This window comes from Haplochromis burtoni, unplaced genomic scaffold (assembly GCF_018398535.1).
Source record: "Haplochromis burtoni strain Fernald_Lab_line unplaced genomic scaffold, NCSU_Asbu1 Contig_572, whole genome shotgun sequence".
Taxonomy (NCBI): Eukaryota; Metazoa; Chordata; class Actinopteri; order Cichliformes; family Cichlidae; genus Haplochromis; species Haplochromis burtoni.
In genome coordinates, this window is record NW_024582933.1 from 110,641 (window position 1) to 129,473 (window position 18,833).

Sequence of the window (18,833 nt, forward strand, 5' to 3'; positions counted from 1 at the left end):
ACAGAATGCCTTTATTGTCACTATACAGATGTACAATGACATACAGAGCATCTCCTACTCAGTGCAAACATGTTTGAGAAGAAAGGAGGGGTGGGGTGCACAGTTTTGCAGCACTGCTATATGACAGTATTGAAGAAATTATAACAGAAAATAAATATATATATATATATATATATATATATATATATATATACATATATACATATACATATATACATATACATATATACATATACATATATACATATACATGAAAAAAGGAAATAAAGACGTAAATAAATAGTGTTATGTGTTTACACTGTATTTCATCACTGTTTTCACTGGGGTTGGGGATTTAAATAGCTTCATTTGCAGTGTGTAACAATTAGTCAACTGCACAATAATCAAAATTAGCTAATTCAACTAATAAAACTAAATAAGTACATTTTTAGGGTAAAACTGTATTTATTTTCCCTGCATTTTGGTCTCAGTGATGTTTGATTACTACTTTAAAGTCTAATCAGCCAAATGATAAGCTATAAAAAAAAATCCCTCTGAGCTTTTGTTCTACAGATTGTCCTACAGCTCAAATGCAGACATACATTAATTACAGCAATTAAATGATATGCCATTGATTCTGTATTTGCCTTTCGTCCACCAGAAGAGCCCATCTATGCAAACACCCCCAACAAACAGCCTTCACCTCGGCCGTCCATGAGCGCAGCAGCGGTCAGTCTGAAGGCAGCTTCTTCCTTTCAAGACCCGCGGACCCCGAGTCCTGCCAGCAGATACGACGAAGGCAAACGGAGATATAGACACTGAACAAGTCACGGACCTCACAAACTAATGCCAGCAAAGGTCCTCACAGCTAATTTCACCGGGACACTGAAAGAAACTTTCCCCTTTCATTATTGTCGGATCTACATTTTGTTCATCTGGATTACTGGTTTAGGGTTTTTTCATTCAAACTGTACGTTTTTTAAAATGCGCAGGTGAAGTAGCTTTTATGAGCCACTAGATGGCAGATGATGAATGCGGTGTGAATGTGTAAATTCATGGTTTTGTTCCCTTAATTTTTGTATTGTATTACTTAATATTGAATATGATGAATACTGAATATTTGGAAATGTTTTCAATAGCTTTTGAATGGAGTATGGAGAAGATTTATACACAAATATGTATATTTTTGTATTTTTTTTTTTAAAGGAGACTAAAACGTTAATTTTTTATATATCGACTGCGTCCTTCTTTTTATTTTCAAAATAAACGTGGCTTTCTGTCGTGCTTAGGCTAACACTTTAATACGTCCTCTGATAAAATACCTATTAAGTCGACTTAACATTTCCAAACAAACCAAAAGTCCGCACTTGGGAACATTAACAGGACTATGTCGTTGCTATCTGCTCGGTCGCGAAGCTTAGCGGCTCCTATATAAGTAAAGGTGCGATCAAACACGTGACGTGATCAGGCGCTGCCTACCGCTGAGAGCTGCCTGTCGGATAATCACTCCCTGCAGGAATTAGACGTGGAGTGAACGTTACAGGTGGAGCAGTGAAAAAAAGAGCGGAGCTGGATTCAAGACGGGAAAGACATCGGCACTCTGAGCGGTTTAATATTAAAACTAACTACTGGTAAGTGCGAGTTAGCCCGCTGACTCGTTTTTTTCTTTCCTTTTTTGTTTTTGGTGCAGGTTTTTCCCATTGGGCGTGTTATTTTTCCACTGCGCTCGGGCTTGTTGTGGGAATTGGATTGCCAACCTGAGGGGTGGAGAGGTTGCAGAGACAGCGCACTGCAAATTCTCTGACTTACCTTAAGATTATAGGATATCCTAATCTAATAATAGCAGCGGGGCGTTAGAGTAAGCAGTAGTAGGATATACTTACAAACTCTTGCACCAGCAGCAGCACGGATAGTGTTACACTGAGAGAGACGCGCTCATCAAACTTGGAGGGGTCGCGCGTTCCCTGCAGCCCTCAGGATTAGATATAGCAGCGCTACGGGAGCGAGTGTGTGGTTGGATCCGGAGGAGAAAACGCTTTGAATCGCGAGCCAAGCTGTTTTATAAAGCTTAAGCACACAGATTTTTATTTTTTTTTCCTCCGCTGGAAACCAAGCATATAATTCACAGACTTCAGAGACATGAATCAGTTCTTAAATATAGTGCGCAGAAGGAAGCATCAGCATGTTTAATCTTTTGGAAACGTTTCTCTGCGCACACACAGCTACAAAAAAAAAGAAAAATCAATACTGCTGCATCAATAATTCACACATTCTCAAATAATTTATTAAAAAGCAGCAAATTTTCATTGTATGCACATTATCACTGAACCGAACTTGATGTTAAATGGGGGTGAAGCGGATATTCGAGGGCATTTGTGGTGGAGGTTTAGTGATGGTGAGAATTGTACCAGGAGGAGTGTGTGTGGCTCAGTGAGCAGACGATAGACGAAGTGAAAGGCTTTCAGTTCACTTGCTCTGGGGATTGCCCGATTGTAGCTGTCATATTGCAGCTACATTAAGTGGGTTCATGGCTGATAATAGCACTTACATTGCTCTAAGCTGGAGATGATGCAGATTGTGTCTGTTTCACTGTGATTACATGTATATGATTCATCTCCAAAAGAACTTGGAGTTTATTTGACAGATAACTTCTTATAGTTCGCAATCAGATTCTCATAAACTGCAGTTCTCAAGCCTATCCAAGCACGACCCGCCCCCCCCACCCCACCCCCAATCAGTAGGTGACTCAGATTTGTTATCAATCATTAACAATAACAAGGACAAAAAAGAAAGCTAGTTAATTTTTTAGTGAAGGTCAGCAGGACAGCGTCAGCAAACCCTTGTTTTCCCAACATGCTCTTTCTTTGCATATTGATCATCAGATTACCCCCACCCGTCTTCTTTTAAGTCTGTGCCCCCAGTTTGAAAACCACTGCTTTCGACTCAGACAGTCAACAAAGTGGCTTTCAGAGATTAGATAAGTCTTGGAAACCACAACAGGAAAAACATCTTTATGGTTGTCACATCGTAACTGGCTGGCATCAGGTTTTTAAGGTCTAAGCTCAGAAAGCAGAAGGCATATTGCACATAGCAGTTTATTAACACGACAGTTCTTGGATTTAAAATGAAATGAATAATAACATCGTAATGGCAGTAAGTGAAGGTTTACAAAAACATCAAGATTCTCTTGCCATCCCAGTAAGAATACACCTTAGTGTTTCTAAGAAAGCTGCAAGAACTAATTCAGTGATAATTAAAATAAGGTGAGACATGAATTCTTTGTACTTTGCTCCTTTTTGTCCTCTGTAATGTTTTATGGTATTATAATCTAAATTATCTTCTGGTTTTTGGTGGCTGTTTGGCCAAAGTGAAACACTGAGCTGATAGCACTGGTTTAAAAAAACACACACCCTTTTTCTAAAAAACAGTGTAAGAGTTGTGAAGTAAATTCTTGGTGTTGATTTTTAAATCTAAAGAGAGGAGCGCCCCACACTTTACGACCTGCACAGACTTGCCTGGGTGTGTGTGTGTTTTTCTGCGTGCGTGCGTGCGTTCATGCGTGCATTTTGACTCAATAACAACTGATATGTCAAAACAAAAGTCAGTATCTTATTAAACAGGCTTTTGCTTTTGTTATTGTGTTGTTCAGTTGTCACTTTCATTCCAGTTAATGATATTGTCAGTTGTGCTCTGGCGCAGTTCCACTGATTTGGACCGTAGCTTAAAAACTGTACACGCTGCATGTTTTTGAAGTATTGCTCTCAGCTAATTACAATCCTCCTGCATATCAAAACAAAAGGTTGGAAGCTACTGTCATTGTGATAAAAGAAGGGGGGCTTTTTCTTTTTTAAGCAAATGTGAGCTTGCAAAAATATAACCCGGTGCTGAACTGGGGTGTGTTTTCCAGTGAATAACAACAGTCTGTGACACACGGGGTGTCAGGGGTGAAAACCCTCCCACTGGCGCTTTCCTGTTTAGGCCGGTGTGCTGTTGAAATACTGTATCACAGCCAGCTCACCAGCTGGCCTGCCAGTGGACGGCTCAGCTTACGCCCAAATGGCAACAAGACGTAGAAAGAGGCAGTAGATGACCAACCAGTCAGCCAGTGACTCAAACAGAATCAAACCTGAATAACAGTTTGTCAGGCCAGAGGTAAATCAGTTACTGCCGAAGGGGACCTCACCCATAGGGCTCAGCGTAGTGCCGTCATTTAAGGCGTACACCAAAGCAGTCATGGCTCACTCCAGCTGTTTGACTGACTGCTTTTTGGATGTATTATGACTCACAGGGATGACAACAGCATGCAAGTCTGAGCACGTCTCAGACGCTGCTGCTGCATGAGGTTTTTACTTTGTTATCAGCACGCAGTTGTGTTGAGAATCCATTGTAGAGGTTTTTGGAGATGGCGTGGAGGCTCCTAAAGAGGCTATAAATATCCCCATGCTTCAAGTGGTTCCAGTGTCTTGAGATACTGCCGCGGGGCTTCTTCGGCACATTGAACTTGTTCATGTGCAGCTTTTGAACCCACAGTTGTTCGCGTTGTACCGATTGATGAGTAAAAACCCACTTGGAGTCCCTGTGCTAACCTTTTTAGAATGTTGCTTGGTAGGAAGGTACATGCTGACATTTACATCTAGATGTATGGAGATGCAAGGGAACAGTTTTAGTCACAATCTTGTTAATTCTGTGAGTACTGTTTGACGTCAGATCAGACTTTAAATGTCAGTGATTTTTAACAGAAGCAAAAGAAGTATAGAGATTACAAAGTGTTGTTCATTGCATGCAGGTTCTGTATACTGTCTGTGTGAGCAGTATTAGTCAGTGAGTGAATACTATAGATTTGCTCTATAGTCTGACACAAAGGGAATATCAAGTTTTTCAGAGCTGCATAATGAAGTTGCGTGCTCAGTGACGGGTCCGTGAGCAGGTTTTGCTGGCCGTACTGGAAGTTTCATCGTGCCCTTATGAAAAATAATAGTACACTAGTCTTCCATGACATAGCTTTTGCCTCAGTGAAGAGCACACCCACGCTGATGGCGGTTTATTTTTGTTTTTGTCACTAAGGTGTCAAATAAACAAGAGGAAATCAAAAAAGCTGGGGTTCACTGTACAAAAGGTCAAATCCTTTAATGTTAATAAATGGTTCACCATTTAAAATGTAGTGTTAAAACATCTTAGGTCCAGTTTTACTTACCAGAACTAATAAAGGTGTGCTACTGATAAAAGGCCACTGTGTAATAAGCCATAAAGTCTTAGGGGCTGTATTGCTAGTAAGCCATTATAGAGCAGAGGTGTTATGCAACCGTGTGCATGACAAAAAAGGTCAAACAGTCCATTGGTGTGTCTTTCCTGATTAAAAATAAAAAAGCATTCTAAAGAAATCCTTCACACGAATTTGAAATGTAAAATTAATGTTCGTTTCCAAGGAAAAATAAATCCTGAAAGGCGCGGCACCTCTTAAAATAAATGAAATCTTTACTTCCTTCTTCCCTTATTTTTTTGATTTCAATACAACTCGTATCTCCTGTTTGGCTGCGATTGTTTTTTCCAAGCTGCTCGCGGTGTCACAAACCCTGCTCGTACGCGGTGAACAAAATCTGATTTTTCTTTTTGGTAAGATCAGAGAAGCTTTCAGCACATTTACTAATGTCAAAGTCTGAACATGCATCAGCGTGCGCTCACATGCAAGAGAAGCAATGACCAAAGACATGAACAAAACACATTTTTATATCAAAATATTAAAAGCTGCACTTCTAACGGGCTATCAACTGCTGGTAATGTAAGAGGTGTTGTTTCTAGTTATAAATAAACAAAGAATGACAACAAATTTTCATTTTTCTACACTCTTTGTTTTGTTAGCCTGCAGTCAAACACTGATTTTATCTGTAGCAAGGTATAGGGCTTTTTTGTTTTTTTGTGGAGGTACACTTTTAATAAATAAACTGCGTGTGCTTCTCGGGGATCACTAAATGGATACAGACAACATTATCTTAGTGACTAGCTAATGAAGATGCAATTTCAGCTTGTTCTCCTGCCTTAGGAGGCAAATTAATGCGATAAATAACTAATTAATGCGTTTAGATTAATAACGTACAATCCACTGATAAAGCAGTGGGGCCTTTTTACTTTCAAATTCTCAGACTTTTAGGATTTATATAATTTTTTGTCAATTCATTAAGCGACTTCCAGACTAAACATAACCTAAGGGCCCCATTGCGAATGGAAATCTGCATCATATGTGTTGTAAATCCCTCAGCAGTGCACTGTCACACCTTACGCTATGTTAAGTGTGGGAGAGCCAGAGGAAAGGACGACTGTTGCGTGTTGTATTGTTATTGTGGCCATGCCTACCTGTCTGCGCCATCATGACCTATCTGCCAAAACCTCTGAAAAACAACCTTCAGTTATTCCGTTCAGCTGTGGCGCTTAACCCACGGTACCCTCAGCCCCCAACAGGCTGTGGTAAAAAGCATGCAACATGTCACCTCTTTGACAACACAGGAGCAGTCCTGTACATGCAGCAGCTCGTCCCACTGTGTCAACTAACAACAGGGTGGGAGCACAGCAGGTTAGCTGCAAAATGCACATCCCAAAAAAACCAAAAAACAAACCTAGACTGCTCAAAGACCCAGGAGAGTTAACGCTTAGCTGTCTCTCAAGGAAATATAGATACTGTCATTTTTTCATTTCTGTCAACAGGCGAGGACTGTACGGTGTTTCAAAAGATGCATCTTTACTTTTTACTTTTACTTAAATCTGAATAGCACATGCAAAGCAGCTGTGTACTGCACACCCCATTTTATTTATTTCTTCTTCTTCTTTTTTTTACCTTGCGAATCTGGTCTCGAATATGCTCTGTGTGTTATTCTGAGTTAAAGTGCCTTGATGAATTTTGAATGAGGCTGCATCGCTCAGTTTGTCAAAACACAGAGAATGAATCTCGCCAAAGAAGTGGTAAGTCTCGATTCCACATGAATCCCAGGGTAGGGATGGAGTTCGTGAGCTGTGAATTACCGTGATCTGCATGCATGCCCAAACCTGAACTGATCCCCGCTGCTGCTTGAACCCTGCTGAGTCCAGAGGAAGCAGGTTCTTATCAGGGAGGAGGACAGGAAGATACAGAGAGTGCAGGAGGAAGAGAGAGAGTGGGGGTGGGTGGGCAGTATATGGCACTCTGTAGAATTTCACTTAACATCAGCTTCCTTTGTGAAGTTTACTGTTATGAGTTGTCATAGCTTTAGCTGTAAGTGGTGCCAGACATCTCTGGTAGAAAAACATGGTTATATTTGTCTCTGTTTAGCACACTGTCTGGGTCTTCAGGATTTAACGGTCAGCAAACAGAACATGTTCATTTATGACACTTTTCCCCACCTTGGTATTTTCACTACTATCTTTAACTTGAAAGGTGTTGCTTATTTTTAATCTGGCTATTTTGAGCAACCCAAATTAATAAAAAAAAAGAAGGAAAGAAAGAAGGAAGTTCTCCAGGAAACGAACAAAGTGTTCATCTTAAGTGGTCCTCTTTTTCCCAGTCTTGCTTGCTGTCACTTAGATAAACTTAGATATACAAAGGGAGCTAAAGTGCTTGTTTCAGGCAGTAGATGAACTGGGGGGCTACATGAGGATCCAGTATAATGTAAAATAAAAAGGATTATTTTGAATTGTGAGCCATGCAGAGTGACTCTTGTAGAGGCCATAAGTCCATATAAATGAGAAGAATAGGTAGCAAGGGCATAATAGTAGGGGTATTTTAAATTTATATTGCCCTGCATAAAAATCATCAAGCATAACAGAGATAAAATGAAAAGAAATAAAGTGTTGGAGGAAAACCAGCTTGCATTGAAAATTTTCAAGGGAATGTAGCCATCTTTTAATGCATGTAATATTTCCCGGTTTGGTATTAAAGTCAGGTTTTCTATTTCATGGGTCTCTTTGATTATTTCATAGATGTTTTCATATCTCTTCCAGAAGTGGGCTGCCGTGAAAATGATCTCCTCCAGCATCCCTCACCACTAGCTGAGCAGTATGGCTTCTGCTCCTCCTTCCAGAGAGGACACCAGCAGCTCGTTAGCACTGCGCTGGAGGCTAACACCGACATAGATTTCCAGCAAGTAGCTGCGCTTGACGTTCCCGGTTAAACATCTGAACGATTCACCTTTAGAAGGTCTCTGTAAGCAAATATGATGACTCGTGCCAGAGTGGCACATGTCCAGGACCGTGACATCACCACAGTTTAACAACATCTGGACTGACACTGTGGACCATGATCTTTCTCTGATTTCGTGCTTTGGTGGCGGAGCTGGATCTTGCAGCTCTTCCACACTTAGACAAACCCGGACTCTGAGCCATGTCTCTTCTTTTAGCTCTGAGCATCATCTGTGGATTGATGCTCCATGTTTGTTTTAGTGCTGTCAATACTGACTATTGTGTGCCACGAAAGACCGTGCCCTACCAGAGTGAGTCAGAGATTCTCTCACCTTCTCCAGTAATATGTCGTAGAATTATTCTTAGCATATTCTTTCTTCTTGTGGGCTGAATCAGAAGTAGAAGCTAGAGCAGTTTTGAATATTTTTACTGTGATTTATGACCCAGTAGTGCAACTTTAACATCTCTTTTTTTGCTGGCTGGGACAAGTTTATTAGTTTTCAGTAAATTAGCATTTTGCTTTTTGCTGTGGGGGCATTTTTCCTACTGCATGGAGTCACAGTAGCTAACATGTGGGAGGTAAATAAAGCAAAAAACAGTGTATGATGCAGATTTCTCCGTGCAGATGAACTGAAGTTGTTCAGGGAAGAGGGGATTTACAATTACTCCACGATGCTGATGAGAGAAGACCTGGGTGTGATGCTGCTGGGGGCAAGAGAGGCCATCTATGCTTTGAATATGAGCGACATCTCAGTTAAAAATGCTACGGTAAGAACATGAGGAGTCTGTACACTCTGAGCAGAGCTGTCAGATAATGTACATATAAAATACACACGCTGGAGCTGCCATGTTGCTTATTTTGTTTGATGAAATAGTAATTAGTTAACTTTTTTATCACTGTGGATTAAAAATGGAAGATTCATTAAATATTTATGATGTTTTACCACAGCACTGAAGCCATTTCCTCAAATAATCAGTAGCCCTGCCAAAGATGGACTTATCATGCTTAGATGTGATTTGTATTCATGGTTCTTAACTTTCTTTTAGGTTATGCTGTGATAGCACTGGCTTAACACAGTGAAATATTTCAGTACTTTACAAAGAAAATAAAAAAAGTAAACAGCATTTTGTTTCTCGCTGGTTTGCAGTATAGCAATAGCTGATAATAGCTAATAATAGAGGTTGTTAATCAACAGTTAATCAACAGCTAGGCTGGTATACAGTACTGATTTATTGCATGCACTTACTGGCAGTTCTGTTAGGTGTATCTGTTTAAGTGCAACGGCAATATCTGATCAGCCAATCACATGGCAGCAGTTCAGTGCATTCAGGCATGTAGACAAGTTCAAACCGAGCATCAGAATGGGGAAGAAAGGAGATTTAAGTGACTTGGAAGGTGGCACGGTTGTTGGTGTCAGATGGGCTGCTCTGAGTATTTCCGAAAGTCTCAAATATCATTCACAGCATATTAAATATCTTCCCTAAAATCCACTGTGTCAGGTTTGTCGTATAAAGAGAAGAAACATTTCATATTTGCACATCTTTCAGATGCTGTGAATTATGGCCAAATGTTAGGTCACATTACGTACAGCGTTTTCTCACACATCATTTCATTCTACATGACCACTGCACATTTGCATGAGATATTTCAATAATAATGGTTCTGTTGGACTCTGTTGTTTGTTCATAGCTGTAGATACATGTCTAACAGTCAGAGGCGAGGAGTGCTTTGCCAGCTAACCGGTTCATGCTTTTAGATCATGCTGACAGGTCTCGAAAAACAATAAATTGTGAAAGCTGTAACTGGACTACTACTGTGTGGTTGCAACACCATTCCTGAATGCTTTGACAAGACTCTTTCGTTTTGTTGGTGCAGGTGTATTGGCGGGTGACTGAGGATAAGCAGAGGGACTGCACGTACAAGGGAAAGAATGCAGAGGTTTGTGTAAAGTCGTTCAAAACAAAAGCTTTGCACTAGACAACTTTTACTTCGGGGGCATTGCTGCAGCTGTAAAAGATGACCACTGATTGAAAGTTGTTTACTCCCCCCTCACATTTTATCTTAGCACATGTGTAAATCATTTATATGAGAATGATTTTTTTCCCCTTTTCATGCCTTTACATGGAATTCTCTTTGAAGTACTTGGCTCATATCTTTGTGCTGAGAGTCCAAATAAAGGCACAGGAAGAAAACGCATGTGCACAGCCCTGACCTTTTGGTCACCGCGAGCTGCGGACAGCATGTGCAGTCACTATATGTATGCGGTATGTTTGTGTTTTTGCGGCTGAACTAACAAAGCTCTGACCTTGGCATTCTCTCTGCTGGATCTTGTTGCAGGTGGAATGCCGCAACTACATTCGAACCCTGCACAGAGTGAATGACTCTACAATGTATGTGTGTGGTACAAATGCGTTTAGCCCGACCTGTGATTATCTGGTAAGTGTGGCTTTAAGAGTTAAGAGTTTAGTTTATTGCCCCCTTGTAAACTGATGCTAGTAACACTTGCATGAGATCCATAAAGGAGATCCACATGAAAAGCTCCTTCCTACTGAAGATGTAGAAGTTAATTTTTTTTTCTTTTTTGTAACTCAGTGACTCCACAAAACAGTTAGATGTTTTTCTTATATCCAAATACATGTGTACTCAGTACTACAGCGTAGAAGGGACTGCCTTAAAATAAAGTACAGTACTTACTATAATGAATGAAAACTGTGGCATAGATTTCCTCATTTAATGTACGTGTGTTTGGATGCACAGTTTTGTTTTTATCCTTTCCCATGTTGATTTGTTTGCAATGAAAATTATATCACTCGTCTTACTTTAAAGGGAACCTGTAATACTCATTTCCAACTTCATATTTTATTCTTGGCCTGTACTAGTGCAGCTCTGGATGACCTTATCTTACACTCTTAAACAAGCTCCTCTCCCTTTAACCAGCTTTTATTTCATTGGCTGCCCCTCACAAACAAACAATGTGAACAGCTGGTATATGGTACACAGCTAGGGCGGTGTGTCTTAGATGACCATATTCAGAAAATCTGCTCTCACTGTTTGAAATGTAGGGTTGTTGAGCAGCCAGTAGCCTACCTGTAGATATGCTGAACTTGCATCCACCGCTGAAAGATTCTAGACATAACAGAGCAGAAGGCAGTGCAGGGTCTGCTTTAATTCAAGCAGTAATAACTGGGATTGAATTTTGTTAAGCTTTATGCTGAAGTGTTGTAAATGGGCACGCTTTGAGACATTTCTCTCCTGTCATCGTCAGTTAAATTTCCTTCCCCTGTTGTTGGTGTCTTGGAAAACTGTTTATTTTGGCAAGATGCTGAAATTTCAGAGGACTGAGCAGTCTTGGCTGCATCACAATGGGGTGTTAAACTGTTGCTATGTGAACCTGCAGCACTATGATAATAACAAACGAAATAAATAAAGGCAGACAATATGCTCATTATGTATCCTCAGACTCTGGAAGAAGATTTTAAGAGAAACAATTAAAGTGATTCCGGATATGAGTTTTGAAAACCCATGTAAAACCCTTTGTTTCGTTTGGACACTTTAGCGAGTTATTATGTAAATGTATGCAAGTTTAGTTAACTGCTTAAACATGTGAACAAACAGTAAGCTTCCAGTTCCAGTCCTCAATCTCAATAAAACACAGCTTTCTCAACTTCTCTCTCTTTGCTTGATCTCTTTCTTTGTTTCTGACAGACGTTTGCTAAAGGACAGCTGACGCTGCAGGGAAAGCCGGAGGAGGGGAAGGGCAAGTGTCCTTTCGATCCCTTTCAGAGATACTCCTCCCTCATGGTTGGTGAGTGTCTGAGGCAGACACAGAATGAAGATTTGATAGTTGTGTGCAGATTTCACTTCACACACTAAATAAATAAGAAAAATACCGCTCGGAGTATATTTGCTAGAGCTACCTGCTCATTCAGCATTCTCTGTACGATTTGTCGAAATGCCAAATTTTTCTGTATATAAATGTGATGTTGTTACAATTTAAAGTGAATAATGGATTTCCAGGAATTTTCACTCACCTCTTTTTCCTGTCTCACAGGAAACGATTTGTATTCTGCCACATCCATCAACTTCTTGGGCTCTGAGCCTGTTGTTCTGCGCAGCTCAAACTTGGCTCTTCGTACCGAGTTTAAAAGCTCCTGGCTCAATGGTGACTTCCTCTCCCTTCTTTTTAAAATTTTATAGCACCCCATGAACATTTTAGCGTTTGTGGTGCTGTTGACTTCTATTTTCGTTTGCCTGTGTTCAATTCAATTTGTTCAATTTGTGTTTTCAGAGCCAAACTTTGTCTACATGGACTTTGTGGATGAGAGCTTTGATAGTCCCGATGGTGACGACGACAAGGTGTACTTGTTCTTCAGTGAAAATGCCATAGAGTACGACTTCTACAGAAAGGTTTCAGTGTCACGAGTGGCCCGTGTCTGCAAGGTAATGAACACAGTCTGTTCAAAAGCCTTGGCCTGTCTGACACAGGTTTGGTTGTTGTTAAAGGCAATACGCACACACATCACAGAGTGCTCCATATCTGTGTTAAAGGGGGATATGGGCGGCCAGCGGACACTGCAGAGGAAATGGACGTCGTTCCTGAAAGCTCGCCTGGATTGTTCCCTGTCTGAACCCAGCCTGCCCTCCATTGTCCAGGATGTCTTCCTTCTCAGACACAAGGACTGGAGGAAGAGTGTCTTCTATGCTGTCTTCACTCCACAGTCGTAAGTGTTTGCTGACAAATCCAGTGGCTCTTATTGCTCATGGTGGGTGTTGGCTTTGAGGAATGTTAGGAGTATCCTGAGCTTTTAGTTAACACACACAAAAAAACTACCAAGTCTGTTGCAACTAGTATTTTGTTGAGACTCAGCTGATACGAACTTGTCTCAGTGTGTTGTTTGAATTTCACCTAAACTTGTTATTTTGCGTTTCCAGGAGCTTATCCCAGAAGTCGGCTGTTTGTGCATACAGCGTATCTGCTATTAGAGATATTTTCAATGAGGGAAAGTTTAAAACCCCTGTTGCTGTGGAGACGTCTCATATTAAATGGGTGATGTACACCGGTGAGGTGCCGGTCCCCAGACCAGGAGCGGTGCGTTTACAGACTTTTGTTGCATGCAGAAATTCAATTGAAAAACCAGATAAACGCAAATAGATGTGGAAGAAAAAAAAAATCTAAATTGCAGTTTTTGTGTTTCAGTGCATCAATAACATGGTGCGTAAAATGGGGATGAATCGCTCTCTGGACCTTCCAGACAAAACGCTCCAGTTCATCAGGGATCGTCCTCTAATGGATGAAGCAATTCGGCCACTGACAGGAGGCCCGCTGCTGATCACGAAGGGAGCTCTGCTGACTCGGATTGTAGTGGACAGCGTGCAGGGCCTGGATGGAGAGAAATATAACGTCATGTTTATTGGCACAGGTAAAAAAAGAGCTGTCTTTTTCAGAAAGGCCCCTTTGGAGTACTGCCGGTGTTACTTGAGTTTTATTTTTAATGTTAAACATGTCACTCACATAAAATTCTTAAAATAGTTAAAGTTTAATACTCAATACTGCAGTTTTAAATGAATTCATAACCTTTTAAATGGCTTTAAAACTTGACAGAAGGAGAAAAGTAACAAAATCAGATATCAGAACAGCAAATTTAGAAACTGGCTTTTGTTTCTGGGTGAAGCTTAGCAGCTGAAAAAACATAGTGATCCACATAAATTTTGTTTGAGGACTTAATTTTCCTAATTATGCTGATTAAAAAGAGATTCGTTTATTGTACTTGGGAAAGAGTTTGAGCACTGCAAGTGGCTCCCTGACACAGAATTACAAATGTCCTCAGTGATTATGTTTCTCACTAAATCTGATCAGAACTTATCAGAAAGACTGAATTATGCAACTTTAACGCAACTATATTGTTGTTATAATGTAACTAAAGGAGGTGAACATATTAGTTTCCATTAATTTAGCAATAGATTTTAACAATATGACATTTGTCATATTGTCATATAAGTGTTTTCTAGTTATAAGCTTACCATTAAAAAACTGATGGCACAGTTTTTCCCCCTTCATAAAGGCATCACCTGCACAACACCTGATTGGGCAGGTGACCCATTTGTTGAAGGTGGCTGCAGGTGCCTGAGTTTGAGTCCGCCTCACACCATTTCCTGTGTGTCTTTTCTATTGTCCCTATTTTTTTTGTAATATCTGGGCTAAAAAAATGCCCAAAGCAAATCTAAAACTGTTGCAAAAGCAGAGACCAAAGTAAAGGCTTTTAAAGCAATAAATATAACTTGGTTAATCATTAGCTTTTTATGATTTGTTCTAAGCAGCAGAGTCATCAAATGATGGGTAAATACACTTGTGTAAGTTACGGCCTCTGCTTTTTGTCTTTGTAATAGGAAACGGTTATGTTCAGAAGGCTGTGAACTATGACGGAGAGATGTTCATCATCGAGGAGGTTCAGCTGTATGAAAACCATGAGCCCATCTCTATCTTGCGCCTCTCATCCACTGAGGTAATATATAATAACAAGTCCATTATACATGTTTTGTCATCATCACAGTTTACGGTTGTTTGCTGGGGTTTTGGTTGGGAGATACTGTTTAATATCTTAGTTTGAATATGTCATCACCTATTTGGCACTTACAGGCAATAAAGAGGCTTCAGTTGTGCTAAAGGTGAAACACTTTTAGTCTTTTGATATTTATGAGTCTTTATGGTTGTGCACTTATAGGGTCAAGTGTATGCTGGTTCAACTTCTGGTGCAGTCCAGATGCCGGTCAGTAACTGCAGCCGCTATGAGACTTGTGTGGACTGCATCCTTGCAAGAGATCCGTACTGCGCCTGGGATTTATCCACCAAGCAGTGCTCCTCCGTCAACACTTTGTCCCCCTCCCCACATACAATACAGAGTCTCAAGAAGGGAGATGTGTCACAGTGTCCTCCACTAGGTACTTTAAATTCAGTTGTTTTTATTTAGTGTTAAATCAGAACCCAAGAAAGCACAAGGGTTGTTCGATTGTAGAAATAACAATATTATAGACACCCTTTGATCAAGCGTGTGCTGACATGGCAGCAGTTTTATGAGCATGAATTAACCTTGCGTTTGTGTGTTTTTAGATCCAGTGACAGCTGTCGAATTAGTCCTCATTCCAGAGAACAATATCCAGCTGCCGTGCCAACTTCACTCTAACTTGGCTGTGGCCGACTGGCGTTTCGGTAACCACACACTTCACTCCAACAACAAATACTACATCTACAGTGGCGGTCTCCTCATCCTGAGTGCTTCTGAAACAGACGCTGGCCAGTATATCTGCGACTCAGTAGAGAAGATAAACGGACAAATATACAACCAGACTGTGGCGGTTTATCATTTACAGCTCTACTCTGACCCGACAACGGGGATCATCTCCACCTTTGGCACAGAGGTGCCAAGTACCACAGAAGCTATTCACAAAACAATACATTTGACACCAGATCCAGTGCCAAGCCATCACATTGACAAAACGTTGTCTCCTGAGAGTCAAAACGACAGTGGCAGGATAACTCATCTACAGGTGGCTGTGGCCATGCTGTCCCTGATTTGCCTCTCTCTGATGGGAGTCATATTTATGATCTGGAGCCGTGGGCACTGGGAGTGCTTAAAGTTTGTACAGCGGCCCAGTGAAAGCGAGACGAGAAGGCAGTCAACCGAGTACAGGCAGATCCTGAACAGAACTTCAGAGGTAAAGTTCCTGGGGCCTGAATCCGGGAGACCTTGCAGTGCCAATAATAATCACCCTGCTGTTGACTTCAAAGGGAATGGGGAGCATCACTTCCCACCTATGGCCAACATTTCAAGTCTGGACGGTCTGGGATACATAAATGATGAGTCAGAGATTTGACTCTGCTGAGGTGTAGAATTCAGTCTGAGGCAGGACTCGTGCACTAATTATCTTCCTATAGGTGTACTTCCACTGAGATTCGGTTCCTATAAAGGCATTATAAATTCTTTTGATTGGTGTCCTGTTTCCTACACTGACTATCATTTCCATATTCTTACCAGGCAGCTCATGTCCTCTAAAAAGATATTTAACTGGTGGTTAATGTTTTTATATGTATTTTTTTTTGTATAATGATAAATTGTGAATAAGCTTTGTGCAATAGATTGTGTACAGCCAACACCTTTTCTTTTTGGACTATTTATTTGTAAATATAGTATTAAAAAACACTGGACATGTAGCATTTTGATCATATTTTCAATGATTTTTAATGATTGATCAGTTGTCTGTATCACTATTTTATTTCCTGGTGGCCGTAAAAAACATCTTCTACATACATACCTCTATTTTTAAGCATAACCCCCACTAATATAACAGTTGTACCTCTGTCTTCAATAAGAAAAAAAAAGGATTTTTTTTTTTTGGGTTGACTTGGGTTATTTTTTTTTTTTTTTTTTTGGGTGTGTAGCTACATTTCTGATTCCAAGCATACTGTACACTTAATAAGAAACAAACAAAAATGTCATTGTAATGTTGAGGGTGGGGGTGTACATTTCTGTCAGTGAAACAACTCAGAGGTGCAGCGTATCCAAGAGTTTCGGTGTCAAACTTTGAAACCTGCTGCCTTGCTCATGAAAGGAACTTTGAGAGTCTTGTCATGCACTTATGAATCAGTAAGTCAGTAATGTCTCACACAGTCGGGAAATGTATTTGAAGGCAACGCACAAAGCCACTGCTTCCAATATTAATGTTTCCAAAGGTTTCATATGGTTTGTAGGGGAGGAAAACATCATCATTAACACCACATGCTCAGTTTGTAATTATTACAGTTTGTTTTGGACAAAAAGTCAATTGCAGTGAAGCCCCCCGAATCTTCTCTGTGGTTTTCAGTTTTGGTCATTAGCGCCATTGCGCAGAGACTTTTATGTTTCATCAAGTTCTGTACAACTGTCTGTATGAGAGTTGAAATGGGTCTCTGCTGAATTATTAAACAGCAGAATTGTATATGGATGTACAATATCAGTAGTACAAAGTAATCATTCAAACGTTACCTGTGCATTTGAATATTTTTTTTATTTTTAAAAAAGGGTACAATTTGTGTGTGTGTGTGTTTTTTTTTAAAAAAGCACTAAAAAATCATCCCAGCTATAACACTGCCAACTACTGTTATACATTTTATAACAATAAAGCTACAAGACTTAAACGGAATTGTTTACATCATTCAGAAATGGCTTTTAGCTGACCTCTCTCAGGCCCAATTTTCCTCCCAACATTTAAATGAGGCTTCTTCTCTTACATCTGGCTTTGAGTTATTGTGTGATCCTTATGGCAAATATTTATTTGCCTTTGTGAAATGCATTGTAATACTGTTCTTTGGTCACAGTGGTGCAGTGGTTAGCGCCATTACTTCACAGCAAGAATTTCCTAAAGGTGCTTGTGTGGGTTCCCTCCCACTTCCTCCCACAGTCCACTAGGTTAATTATCAATGCTTGGTCATAGTTGGTCATAGGTGCAAATAATTGTCTCTCTTTGTTAGTCAAGCAACAGACTACTGACTTTCTAGGAGGTGTTTAAGTTATTAAAATTAGACCCCGACCTATTTATTGGAAAAATTGACATTATTTGCTGATAGATATTTGCTAATCGGTTAGTATCTATTAATGATGGGCCAAAACATGAAAGTTAAAAAAAGAAGACACGGGAGTTGTTATGAGTGTTGACATTGCACCCTGGTGGGCAAACTATGTAAAGTGCAACTTCCTGTTGGCAACCAATGTCTTCAGAATTTACAAATACAACAATTTGAACTAAGTAGTGGGAGTGTAAACTAGTAAATTCATGTAACAAATGATGGCAAAATCTCTTTTTTTATGCATCTGAAAGAAAAAGGAAATCAGCTAATGTATCCAAATATTGGTATTAGTTTTAAACATCCTGTATTGGGCTCTATTTGAAAAGCTAAAGCCAGGGTCCCCAACCCCAGTCCACGAGGGCCGGTGTCCCTGCAGGTTTTAGATCTCACCCTGGGTCAACACACCCGAATCACATGATTAGTTCACTACAAGGCCTCTGGAGAACTGCAAGACATGTTGAGGAGGTCGTTTAGCCATTTAAATCAGCTGTGATGGATCAAGGACACATTTAAAACCTGCAGGACACCGTCCCTCGTGGACTGGGATTGGGGACCCCTGAGCTAAAGGATAATAGTGTTGCTGAAATGAATTCATCAGCAGTAAAACTGTAGGGTGAAATATTATCACTTTTCAGGGTCTTCTTGTGAAGCAATAGCTGCTACTTCTGTATGACGAAATTCAGATTAGTTGAATTTAAGAATAGTAGGATTGCAACATGATGAGCTTTACTGGAGCAGATTTCATCCAGAATTTTAGGATGTCAAGAGATACTTTTATTCATACCCCGAAGCATTTCACTAGTGTCTCACAGCAAGAGAGTGAAGTCAGGCAAGAAATGTACAAGCTCCACAAACTGACAGGACTGCTTGCAAAAAAAAAAAAAATCAGACTGGCATCTGGTTCAAATCACAGCTGAAAAGCTCATTCTCTATGATTTTTGGTGTTCAGACTATCAAAACTGAACTGATATACATGAGTTTGCTTGCAGTTTAAAGAGAGCATAAAAAGTATATATAAAACTCAAGTAAAAAGATTTAAACTCACTCTATATTAAAGTAGCTGTGGCAGAACTGACTCATTTTTAAGACTTTCAACATAAATCGAAC

General features: G+C 40.1%; 1 protein-coding gene across 2 annotated transcripts; it reads left to right on the top strand.

The window, feature by feature from the left end:
* Positions 1 to 1,465: 1,465 nt before the first annotated feature.
* Positions 1,466 to 17,211, top strand: si:ch211-129c21.1 (uncharacterized protein LOC563087 homolog). Of its 2 annotated transcripts, none has more exons than XM_005948098.3 (14): positions 1,466 to 1,610; positions 7,948 to 8,435; positions 8,750 to 8,892; positions 10,001 to 10,063; positions 10,463 to 10,561; positions 11,831 to 11,930; positions 12,177 to 12,287; positions 12,414 to 12,565; positions 12,674 to 12,846; positions 13,058 to 13,214; positions 13,323 to 13,545; positions 14,513 to 14,628; positions 14,848 to 15,064; positions 15,234 to 17,211. In XM_005948098.3, exons 2-14 carry the CDS (start codon positions 8,327 to 8,329, stop codon positions 15,995 to 15,997), a joined length of 2,427 nt encoding a protein of 808 aa, XP_005948160.1. In that variant the 5' UTR covers positions 1,466 to 1,610; positions 7,948 to 8,326; the 3' UTR covers positions 15,998 to 17,211. The 2 variants fall into 2 exon arrangements, with proteins under 2 accessions (XP_005948160.1, XP_005948161.1); XM_005948099.3 differs by having other exon boundaries at positions 7,951 to 8,435.
* Positions 17,212 to 18,833: the final 1,622 nt, after the last annotated feature.

Coding starts and splice junctions, on each gene's coding strand:
- si:ch211-129c21.1 (XM_005948098.3), top strand. CDS start 8,327: ATGTCTCTTCTTTTAGCTCTGAGCATCATCTGTGGATTGATGCTCCAT. Junction 13,546..14,512: donor CGTCATGTTTATTGGCACAG/GTAAAAAAAGAG, acceptor TCTTTGTAATAG/GAAACGGTTATGTTCAGAAG. Junction 15,065..15,233: donor GTCACAGTGTCCTCCACTAG/GTACTTTAAATT, acceptor GTGTGTTTTTAG/ATCCAGTGACAGCTGTCGAA.